The 12,408-nt window shown below is 37.8% G+C and overlaps 1 protein-coding gene across 1 annotated transcript in view; it reads left to right on the forward strand.

Annotated features, from left to right (window-relative positions):
* INTS6 (integrator complex subunit 6) overlaps positions 1-12,408 on the forward strand; it is a 43,417-nt gene that overhangs the window by 13,112 nt on the left and 17,897 nt on the right. The window contains exon 4 of the mRNA XM_086481930.1: positions 7,142-7,231. Coding sequence (XP_086338056.1) covers positions 7,142-7,231 — 90 coding nt within the window. The remainder of the gene's footprint in view (positions 1-7,141; positions 7,232-12,408) is intronic.

The following is a 12,408-nucleotide window of genomic DNA, read 5'->3' on the forward strand; positions in this document are numbered from 1 at the left end:
CAGTTGAAGAGCTTTGGTGTTTTTACCCACCCTGTATGTGTATATTGTTTCATATACAGAGCAACTAGATCTTTATGGTTCTTGGGACTATGGAGGACTACACTTTGAACTTCTAAAACCTCCTACTATTACCTACGTTTCTGATAGCAGTCATTTTCCCCTTAAGATGTAAGGCTCTCTTCTTTTGTTTGTGGTAAGGGGCTCTCTCAAGTTACCTTTAACAGATGATTAATTTACCTGTGTTCTTCCTGAAACCTGTCTTTGTAGATGAGGTAGTATTCCCCGCCACCTAGCATGAAGGCAAGGTAGAGCATAAGTCCTCCCATCTTGGATACTGCAGGGAGAGCTGAAAGGTCTCAAAGTTATGATGGAGAATGTATGTTCGTACTGCAGATGTTTGTGGGCTAGAGTTAGTGGTAAGAATCTTCCTTCTATCCTGCAGCCCTTTCGGGAAAACAGTGAGTGTTTTTTCTTGGTAGTAGTGTAATTCCTGGAATAGTGCTTCATTAGGTTGTTTTCCAGCCTGTGACCAATCTGGTGTCTATCTTTGCCATAAATCAGGCATCAAGAGAGATTTCTGGTTTATATTAAAATTTCTTTTATCACTTGAAAACTTCATAACAAACTCGAAAATACATACATCGTGTTTAAAACTCGGAACTAGTTAGTATAACTTTCATTGAACTTTCTTCTGAGGTTTGTGAAAGTGATCTTGTGAAATACATCTGCTGTACAAATATCTGATCATCTCCTGGTAAGACAGAATTGCTACTGCTGCAAAACTGCATTATCTGTTGAATAACCAGCAGCATCAAGGGAATATATAAAAATCTTACGGACAACAAAGCAGAGACGAGTTAGCAACTGTCTTTGTGCCTGGAGCCTGGCTTGTCAGAGATCTTAATCCCTTAAAGAATTCCAGTGTGTTCTTCAGCTCTTAGGCTGAAATCGTAGAAGTCTCTCTGATACTAAGTGGTTCCCATTCATGGGGTCAGTTTCAATTCTAAAACAGCCATAATGAATAAATATGGTATCAAAGCTGTTTTCATCATGCAGGTTCAGTCCCTGGGGTAACACCATGATGCAGTTCAGAGGTGCTGTACTTTTCAGTCTGGCCGCAGAATCATGGAGCTCTTGTGGCATACCCTGTGAGAAGTCAGATTAATCAAAGCTAGTGTTGTGGTAGAACCTGATTGCCCTTCTTCCTCTTTTTCCCCTCAGTGTATTCTTCCTTGCATTCTGGTAGATCGCAGAGTTTCATAGTGTGTTTGTGCTAAATATTAATTAGGTGATATGCAGCATAATTTAATCTGGGAAAGCTTCTATTTAAAGCCATTTTGCATCTTATCAAGTAGTAGGAAAGAATTTACTAATCTACTGAGACAGAAAGCATATTCATTCCTGAGTATTACAGTGTGTACGTATATGTGCATGATTATGGTGCATGTCTACATACATTTGAAAAAATCTTAAAGGCAAAGAAGTTTTTGTGAAGAGTTATATTGACAATTATTAATTCACTAAAATACTACTATGATGCCACTGTATTCAACTGTGTGTGTAACTAGGGAAACAATGGTATGAATGCATAAAATACAATCAATCCTATAGGTCTTAACAACTATATTGATTGATTCTGCAGGGATAATAGAAAGTAGTTGAAGTTGCTGAAAATGCAGATGGGACAAGTAAGAAGTTGCACAAGAGGCTACAGTTTTTACATAGCCGACTGTCAGAACATACCACAACTGTTAAGTACCACTGTGTACTTGACCGATAGTGTTCTGCCTTGTGCAATGAAGGTGAAAGTCTACAATAAATTTTAAATTAATGTTTTAGACGTTTCATGATTTTGTTAAAGCATAACTGAAGTTTCCAAAATACAAAAAGTAAGTGAAAACTATGATGGATTTGGACCCTCGGTTTTAGTTTGTTGAAATTCAAGCTGAGTGTTGTGTTATTTTTTAAGCTGTTATCAGTTATAAAAGAATAGCTTTAAAGCTAATCATTTTGCTGTCATTCTGACTTTTAGATTTCATTTTAAACTATTGTTTTTGAACAATGGTTGCTCACAGATACTCATGAGCATTTGTGAGAATCTTGACCTTTTAAATTCTGAAAAACCTGACTGAATTGAAAAAAAAACCTGATAGTGCACTTCTGTATTTTCTGGTCAGATGACTAAATTTACTGGCACTTAGGGCTGATACTTCTGCAAATAAAAAGGCTCTGCTGAGAGAATATAATGTATGATGGACGTGCAATACAACTTCTGTTAAATTTTGTGATTTACTGAATTGAAAGCATGCCTTTTAGACATTTGATTGTGATCTGAAAATGAGTTTTTTCCAGTGATTAGTAGTGTGTTCTGTTAAAAATATGCACTTTATTTCAGTGTACATTTATTTTCAACTTCTAGCCTTTCTTGGGCATGAAGGCTTTATACTACTGAATATTTATTTCTTTTTATAGTAGTTGCTTGTTGAACATGTCATTTTTAGTCTCTGACTTGGCGTTTTTTTGGTCATGTTTCTACCTTAGCTATTTCTTAAGTTTTTCAACACTTTCGACTCTGAAATTAATATTTAAATACAGGAGATAACAGTAGTCTTAAACAAATTTTCTCTTACTGCGTGTATAGTATTGTATACTTGCACATCTAAAGGTCACAAACACTCTTGAGTTGCTTTACCTGTACACTTAGAAGAAGGAAGAAAAAAAGTCCATGAACGTATTAATCAGTCATGCTGAAACTTGTTGCTAAGCTTCCTTGTCTGCGAAAGTGAATTCTTAGTTTTGAAAGTCTTAATGAGACAATAATGTGATTTCATAATGTGATACACTTCTGGCTTGATCTGAGGCTCCCTCTGAGAGCATCACACAAGCTGGGGTGGGCTGTGTGGTGGTGCCTCTTAGCTGTGCCCTGTGTGAGTGGTGCGGAGCTCAGGGGTGCTCACAGCTCTCTCTTCGTTCTGTGTTATCTGAGCACAGAACTACTTCAGCTGGAGACTGAAGAAATGGCAACCAGTGTAACTGAGTTGCTTTGTGATTTGGAACAAATAGTGTTGAAGCTGTCAAATTGTTCAAAAGAATGCGTGTTGTGTAACAGATAAGTTAGTTTTAAGGCTCTGAATCTCTTGCTTGTTCCTTTTTAGCCTAGCAAGCTTGCAAGATTGCCCTGGTGTTGACACTGATTTTTAAATAACTTTCTTCCAAAGAGGTGTGTGTGTTTTTTGTCATCTTGCTGCATATCTGTTGTTGAAGATGCAGATTATACGTGAATGAAAAAACCCTCTTGTACCACATTACAATACTTGAACAGGATGATCAACCATTGAAACCATAGGCGTTTCTTTCTTAGTACCTTTTTCATCACTGCTAGGAACCTTCAGAGGGAAAAGCGTATTATGGAAAAGAGTTTGCGGTTGGATTACTCTAGCAGCTATTTAGACTGAAAAAGATACTGAATGAGCCAGTTTGCCTACATGAGGCAATTAGCTGAAGTCCCCGTGGGAGCTAGTTGCCACTGAATTTTCAGCTGGAAAAATAAGTAGTATTTAGTTTTTGCAAAATACCTGTTTATAAGCAAATCTGTTTAAAAGTAAGAGTTTAAGATAAGACTTGAAAATACTTTTCAATTTACTGTAGCCTGAGTAGTAAATTGGGACTCAGGCTGCCATGGTTTAAATATAGCAGTTGAGTTTCGAGACTCTAAAATATTTATCCACTATCAGTGGTTATAATCTGTCTGAAAACGGATAACACAAGAACAGAAGTATCTTTGCTTGTATGCTTGTTGGAATAAGCTTATATAGCGCAAGCTTAAATTGTGAGTGATGCCCTTATGTTTCCCAAGGTATTGGTTCTGAGGCTGAGTTGATCTTTACCTTACTTTAAGAACTCAGGGTTTCACACTTTCTATCTTTTACTTTCCTGTGTGGGAAGCTAAGATGATACTAAAATTAGCTGCTGGATTATTTTTGCTTTTGAAATGAATAAAACCTCATGTGATTAGTTAGTTGTCAGAGTAAGTTGTAAACAGGGTTATTAGTTACCCCCTGGTATGCAGGGCTGATTTCCAGTGCATTGCAGCATACCTGTAAGCTGCCAAAGACCCAGTAATGTATGCTCTGTCACTCGCTGTTTCACTGTGTAACTAAAATAGTTGCACTGTGCTGAATTGATTTGCTCTGCATTCACAGTCAATGGTGTTGCTATGTATTTTGAAGAATATGGTATTTCTAAGATGTGTAAATTCATAGTGTTTTATTTTAAAGGTATATTTCCAAAGGAAGAGCAATAGAAAATAATTCGATTATCATACAGTTAGATTCATGAGATTGAAATAAAGTTCTGAGACATTAATTGACAAAGCTGCTGCAGTTCAGTTAAGAAAATTGCTAAGTGTAAGTCTTCCAGAATTTCATCTTGCCAAATTTACTCAAACATCTCTGAGTTTTGAGAGGTTATATAAATAAGACGGGTTTTTTTTTTTTAGGAATACCTGACTTAATACTGGTTTTGTATGCCTTCATATAGCTAAGGTGAGGAGCGGGGTCAGAAGAGTCAGTGGTATTCTGACATGGAAATTTTTAGTCATAAACCTCAATAATAGGCATTTTATCTGAAATTCTTCCTTGATATATTCTCATTATGTTTCTGTTCCTTTAGGTGGAACATAAGTACTAATTTCATGTTTCTAAATTGCATGGAGCTGTGAACCTAAGTTGCAGCTAAGTGAACTCAGCTCTGTTCATTTGTCTTTAAATAGTTTAGTGGTGAATTGTGTACTCTGTGACTTGATTCCATAAATTCTTTCTAGGAAGGCTAATATTTATAGCTATATTGACGAGTTGATGAACTCAAGATTACTGTATTTTCACATCTAGCTATTGAAGAGGAGATTTCAAGGGGAAACTTTCCCTTACTGCTTAAATAGGTGCAAAGTATTCTGCAACAGTGCACTGCTAGTGTTTCCACAGTTATCCTGTAGATGATACATGTGGAAATGTGAGTTACTTTGTCTTTGGGGTCAGAGATTCTCAAATCAGTTGTTACTCTGGCTACAAATTAATATTGTTCTGGTAAAAAGAGATTCTTGCTTTTGTAAGTATGTTGCTATATGAGTTGATTCTTGAATTAATATGTTGGTGAACATCCATTGTACAGCTAAAATGCTTGTGAAATTATAAAAGATAGACTGAGGAGGAAGGAATTTCTCCCTCAGACATTTTTCTCTGGGGTGGGGGGGGTGTGTGCTCGAGCTTAAAATATATTATTTCCTTCCTTGTAGTTTCGTAATCATTCTGAAGCGAAGTGTTTAAATTTAAGGCTTAAGTTTTAGATGGGTAAAATTGAGAAAGATTACAGTTGAGGTACACAAAAGTGTTAAAGATAATGAGGATATCTGGATAACAGGGGTTGTCGGACACTACGTTTTTAGTATTTATATTTCAGTTTGGACCAGAATATTGACCTAAAGAGCATTGCTTATGACATTCTAAATCTAAAGTCTCATTATTTTTATCAATTGTCAATTTGGTTTTACAATAATTGATTAGCAATAGGATTAAAGTATTTTTATGTTCAGTGTTCATGAGCACAATATCCTTTTTCTCTAGTTAGAAACCCTGCTTTCAATATTATTTCAGTGAAACATAATTAGCTTCCAGCTGATGTTTTGCAGTTGTGGTGAACTATTAGCTGGCAGAATAACATACCGTAACTGTTCTTCAGAATTAAATAAGGCTAAATATTCTTAGGAAATAATTTTAATTAAAATTTGAGTGTATTTTGAGAGTCCTTAAATTCTTTTGAGTAATTGTTTAAATTGAATTATGAATTAGCTTAGCTTTTGTGGGAGAGATTGATCTTCACTGTTTAATTTTATTTTTGCATATTTTTGTCTGTAGTAATGGTATGCTATTTTAAAAGACGATTTTAGGATTTTCACTAAGGTTTCAGAAAATATTGAGCAAATAAGTTTTTAATTTTTCTGTTGGCATACAGTAAATTGATCACTGTAAACGTGGTTTTGCCACTTCAAACTGGACATCCCTCATCAACTATATTTCAAATTGTTGGGTGATATTTCTGTTCTAAGCGCACAATCAGTAGGTGATCCTTTCTATTAAATGGGTTTTTAAAAAAATGGATTTAAAAGTTCTTGTTCTTAAAACCTGTTAGTTCTCTCTCCATATTTTTAGAGTAAATTGTAAGCATTCACGAGATAGTTCGTCTTTATAAGCAGAACTGGGCTGTGGGTCTAGTTGTAGTTTTCTTTATTGTTTTCTGAAGAAGAGACATGAGCCTTAGATTTGGCAGTAGAAGGAGAGTAGGACCCACTAAACAAAAGCTTGTGGTGGCTTTTATGCAGTCCGTTCTTAACCCTAGCTAGAGTGGAATGTGCTAACTGGGCTTGGAGTTGACATGTGCGTGGATTACTTTGGGATCCTCTTTTATGGGAGGGACAGAAGGCTTCTAGCCTTCTGGCAGTAGGAGAAGGAAATGCCAATAGCAAACCAAGTTTTTTGTTGCAGCTAGACTAGTTGAATGTCTTGATTGGCTCACAGAATGTCTTGCCTTGTATGTGTTTCTGTCATATAGAAAGTTTATCTGTTTTTCAGGTATTTGTTTCTGAAGTAAGCCTTGCATGCATGATTGAACCACTTTGGTCAAAACATAACCGGTACTATTCATGTCAGAGTTTTCCTTAATACAGAGAGTATTAGTTCTTAACCTGAGGATCATGATCACAAGGTACTATGCAAATGCTTTAGTTGGTGACACGGTAATTAAATCATGCATAAAACAACCCTGGTATAGGGGGGATTGGGAGTATCTCTGAAGAGACAGTTGCTCCTCTAAACAGCTCCTGGTTTGTCAGAATGCTGTAGTACACATTCTTTTATGTTAACCATTTTTTGCCATGTTTTTGTATGCATTTACTGAATACGGATGTATTAAGGGTCTAGTTTTACATGGCCTAATTGCAAAAAGACTCAGAAACCTATAGCACTGTGCTGTGTAGTACAGGAGAATATTTCAGTCCTCAGTGTTTTGTCGGTGGCCATTTAATGATTGAACAGAAGCTTACAAATTTGTTACAGCATTTTAAATGAAATTGCTTTTATTCCCTTAGGGACGAAACCCCTTTTTTCTGGAGCCAGCAATAATTATAACAGTTACTGATGGAAGTAAATTAACTACTACCAGTGGGATACAGGAAGAGGTAAGATCTGACTGCTGTTCACTATGATGTGTACTAAACATTGTGTTAGAATACTGTTTACAGTAGGAGTATGACTCCTCAAAAGTACGCTCATTAATAGCTTAAACTTGGATGTTTTTTACTTTTAATTTGAGGTAATTTATTGCAATAGTACTACAAAAATATGAATAGCTCTTTTTCTTCGTCATATGTGATTTCTTCATCATATGTGACAGAAGTATGTAGTACAACTGTTGGTCTGTTTGGTAGACTCAGTTTGCTATTTCTGTCCAGGGAGTTCATGGCTTTTCAAATATGTTAGCAGAAGAAATTAAATTCTGTAAAGCATGTATGTCTTTAATTGGTCTAGATATAAGTTCTTTATGTATAGACCCAAATTAACGTAGTGATTTCCCAAAGGACGTGGCCACTAGGGAGTATGTGAAATACATACTTCTTTCACATTAGACTCTTATTTAAAGTGATTAGAATCAAATCAGTAGTGTTCTCATAATCCAGGGTAGGAGCTGAAGAAACATTTTTCAAATTAAATCTATAGAGCAGTTTAAAACACCAGATCTTAATATATTGGAGTACCTGCTGAAACATCTGGCAAACTCAGTACTATAACAAATGCTGAGGCACTGAACTATTTTAACTTAGTGACCCTTTTGAATTCCATCCTTAAAAAGATGGAAGAGGTCACTAGGGATAGGGTTGGTCTGACCAGCTCAGCGCCCATTCCATGCAGTAGTAAAAAACCCAAACAACAACAAGAAACGTCCCTAAGCTTATTCTGCTTTCAGGGAAATGGTTAACATCCAAAGGTGTGTGCTGAAGCTTGAGGGGAGGATTCAGACTTTTCCGTGTGGTACACCACATTTGACTCTACAGATTAACTTGCCATGCATCACTGTTCACTACTTTCTCTAATTTCTCCTAATACTCTCTTATTATATGACATTCTTACAGCAGTTATAGAAGTTGTTTGTATGGAAAATGGTATTTGAGTGTTTTTGTAATATACCTGACTTAGGAAGAAAGTTGAATGACCTCATAATTCTATGTGGACTACTAACAAATAGCCATAGCCAGTAACTGGAAGGGAATGCCTGGCTCCATGATACCAAGTAGGTTGTCTGTATAAAACCTCACTTTCACCATATTTTTTTACCCAATAAGCTATTTTCAGCTTAATGCAGTGATTGATTTGATGTTGTCCAAAATACTGAGTAGAATAACCTCATATTTGTGGTGATTGTCAGTGAGCAGGTGTTAATTAAACAGAGGGTAGTGTGACACTTTCAGAGCCTTCTACAATATTCAGTGCTGTTAGCAGCAGAATACTATTTTGGGGTTTTTTTAAGAGCTAAGAACACCGTGTACCAGTATAGGTTGGGAACTGATCTATTAGACAGTAGGTTCTCCTCTCTCTCCACTCTGTCCTGCTGAGACCACATCATCTGGAATATTGTGTCCAGTTCTGGGTCCCCCAGTTCAAGAAGGACGGAACTGCTGGAAAGAGTCTGGCGCAGAGCCACAAAGATGATTAAGGGGGTGGAACATCTCCCTTATGATGAAAGGCTGAGGGAGCTGGGTCTCTTTAGCTTGGAGAAGAGGAGACTGAGGGGCGACCTCATTAATGTTTATAAATACATAAAGGGCGTCAGGAGGATGGAGCCAGGCTATTCTCAGTGATGTCCAATGGTAGGACAAGAGGCAACAGGTGCAAGCTGGAGCACAGGAGGTTCCACGTTAACATAAGGAAAAACTTTTTCACTGTGAGGGTGACAGAGCGCTGGAACAGGCTGCCCAGAGAGGTGGTGGAGTCTCCTTCTCTGGAGACATTCAAAACCCACCTGGACATGTTCCTGTGTGACCTGCTTTAGGTGGCCCTGCTCTGGCAGGGGGGTTGGACTAGATGATCTTTCGAGGTCCCTTCCAACCCCTAACATTCTGTGATTCTGTGATCACTTAGCTGTGTAAGTCCTTTCTTGAGGAGAAGCAACTTCTCTGCTGTCAGATAACTAACTTGTAAAATGTGACATTGACATCCTGGAGAGATGGACACCAAGAATCTCAGGATGATGCAAATGACATGTGAGTAGAGGCTGAGAACTGAATTTGTTCAGCCCTTAGAAGAGAAGCCTGTGGGAGTGGGGTGTATCTTACCAACATCTGCAACAACTTAATGGGAGAGGGAGCCTGGCTTTTCTTGGAGGTGCACAAGGCTGAGATGAGAGACAACAGCTGCAAATTGTACCTTGGGAAATTTTGATTGGATATAAAGAAAAATTTTAACTGTGAGGGTGATTGAACACTGGCATAGGTTGTCCAGTGGTTGTGAGATCTCCATTATTGGAGGTGCTTAAAACTGAGTTGGACAAGGCCCTGAGGAATCAGAAAGCTCTGGACTGTGTAACCTTCACATGTCCCTTCTAATGTACATAGTTCTATGATTTTACGTTACATTTCCTTTCATCTTGTTAATTTATCTGAAATGATTTAGGTAAGAAAGCTCTATTGGCTGTCATGAGCTCTTTTTCTTACAGCAAGAGTCAGGATTATTTATAGCCAGCAAGTTTTTTGTTCTCTTTTTCTTTCAAATGTGGGTACAACTTTTTCACTTTAGTCTTCACAAGAAGACATTTTCTTATGGTCAGGCAAACATTTGGTCACACATTCACACCTTTAAATTGTTGTAACTTACTTTGAGAGAGTGGCTTTTCTGGTGGCTGCTTTAATGTACTAAGTTTAGGCTTGGCTTATGAGTGGTGCTGACTGGTAAGTGAGCTACACCCAGAGTTTTAGTGTCGTGATATTTGGCCAAATTTGACACTTAAGTGATTTGATGATTGTTAAACTACATTCTAGAGATGCAGAATCTGCCCTACTAATGATACTGAACTAATGATTTCTTGGTAAATGAGCAAATTTAAAGGCATTGCCTTCTGGTGGAACTGAAAGTGACCACTGCTATTACTCCCTGTGAGATGAAATGCAAGTTTCTTTGAGTGCTCTTTCATATGTATTTACAGGGTATATATTTCAGAGCCAGCAATGGATGTGATTTTTTTTCTCTTTTTGCCATAGCTGTACCAGTAGGAACATCCTTAACGCTATCAAAGAGCAGGGGAACAAAGCATCCAAGGGTGCTTCTGTCTTTCAGGGATGATCTTTTGCTTTTGTCAACGTGTGTCCTATTGATTAGAACTTTTCTTAGTGTAGCTTGAGCATCCTTTACAGTTACCTCTCAAGTTGGACATGCAGAAATGAAGCAGAATTAATACAGTAACACCACCCTGGAGATACGGCAGTCTGTTGTTTCTCTTCAGATCACTTACAAAGCTTTTTGTCGCTTTCAAATGTATCTTCTGTTCTTTGGGTTTGACTTTGGAGAGGCTTTTCAGAGTTGGTGTTGGAAGTGGTCATATCCCACTGGCTATGACAACAGTGTTTTTACTTCCTGAGTAAAGTTCTTATCATGGACTAAGGGAGTATATTTTTAGTTCTTTTAAAATTTATGTACAAGAGAACTGACAGAATGTTGGTTTTGGAAAGCCTGTGAAGCCAGCATGGAACCTGGAAGGAAGTTTTCTCAAAGCTTTGTCATTCAGACGGACATTTGCATTCTTATCAATGAAATCAGCTTTATCGCTATGGGAAGACTGTCATTTGCTCTGGTGTGAAGCAGTCAAGCTTAAACTGTGTTTCAGAGCTCTTGCTGAATTCTTCAGATTTCTCATTCCTTTGTGGAATTTAATAGGGGTTTTGCAGATAAAGAGCCTTACCCATTCAGCACTACTTGTCTGTAATGGATGTGGTTCCTCGGACTGAAGACAGAAATGCTGCAGTCTATGCCATTATCATCTCTACTAGCACAAGTTAGTAGCATTTTCAGTCCTGTCCCTTCTGGCACTGACTTCCAACGCACCAGTGCCGATGTACTGAGGAGTGCCAGCATCAATTCTATGTTCAGCATGGCATGTTGACCAGATTCTCCCCTGGATTCACTTGTCCCAGCCATAACTTGAGGAAGTAATGGGCTTATACTGTTGGTATACCATCATTAGTTATTGGTCTCATGCTATGGATTCCTCATGGAGTGGCTTTCATTTCTGGCCTGATCCTTCAAATTCGGTCTTAGCCCTTTCCTGGTCTTTCCTTTAACAAGTGTTTAATTGGTTAAGGGGGTTTCTCTTATTCCTCTTTATATTACGAAATAAAATGTCATACTTCAGTTTTGAAGCTGCTGAGCTATGCTCCCTTGTCTTCTTTCTACATACCCTCTGTTTTAAAAGGAAACATTAAACTACTGTTTACAAGACTGAAACTGGGTTATCGACCTATTGTTACATTCTGATGAATAATTATGCAAACAAAAAGCACGAGCATTGCTGCTTCTTTTCTGTATGTTGCCATTCTTCTGATCTTCCAGTTATAAGATTCTTACAGGAGGAATCAGTGATTTTCTTGACAATTCATCCCAGAACTGTTTGGCATTGGCGCATTGATCCTTCCAGGGCTGATCATCTTGCATCCCTGCTGTAATAACTGTAACAAGTGGCTAGGTCCTGCTTACTTTCAAGAGTCATCAGGAACTGTAAATAGTCCTTAAAATTTGTAATTGTAGTTCCTCCATCTAAAAATCTTGATTTCTAAACAAGTTCTGCAAGAAATATGTGGCAAATCTCATTAGATGTATGTTCCCATCCTTCCTCATCCTTCCTCATTGCATCCTTCCTCAACTGTTAGCAGCAGTTGCCAGGATCACAGCACTTGGCACTGAGCCTCAGAGCTCTTGACGTGCGAATTCTGTGTAACTATCAGCTCAGCGTGCACTTGCTCATGGTTAACGCTAGCATCAGAATGGCCAAGTATATCATGTTGTTGACATAGTGTGTCAGTTGACCTGGTGTCTGTCTGTGATCTTAAGTTATTTCCTATGGAAGAACAGTTTGTGTGTTTCTGTCTCCATGTTATAACTGCATATGATTGGGTGGAAAACGATAGGAAAACATAACGCTGTTGTTAACTCTCAGTGGAGTTTCTCAGTCTGTCAAGGGCTTGTTTTCTCATCTGGACTTGAGTCTTGTTGCCCATCCTTAGTCCTTCAGTCCTCCAAGGATGAAATGCTGTATTTGCTTGGAATGTTAGATGTGTCTTGTCTTTTTATGGGTACCAGAAAAGCCTGCAAG

This window comes from Leptosomus discolor, chromosome 1, assembly GCF_034619465.1.
Source record: "Leptosomus discolor isolate bLepDis1 chromosome 1, bLepDis1.hap2, whole genome shotgun sequence".
NCBI lineage: Eukaryota > Metazoa > Chordata > Aves > Leptosomiformes > Leptosomidae > Leptosomus > Leptosomus discolor.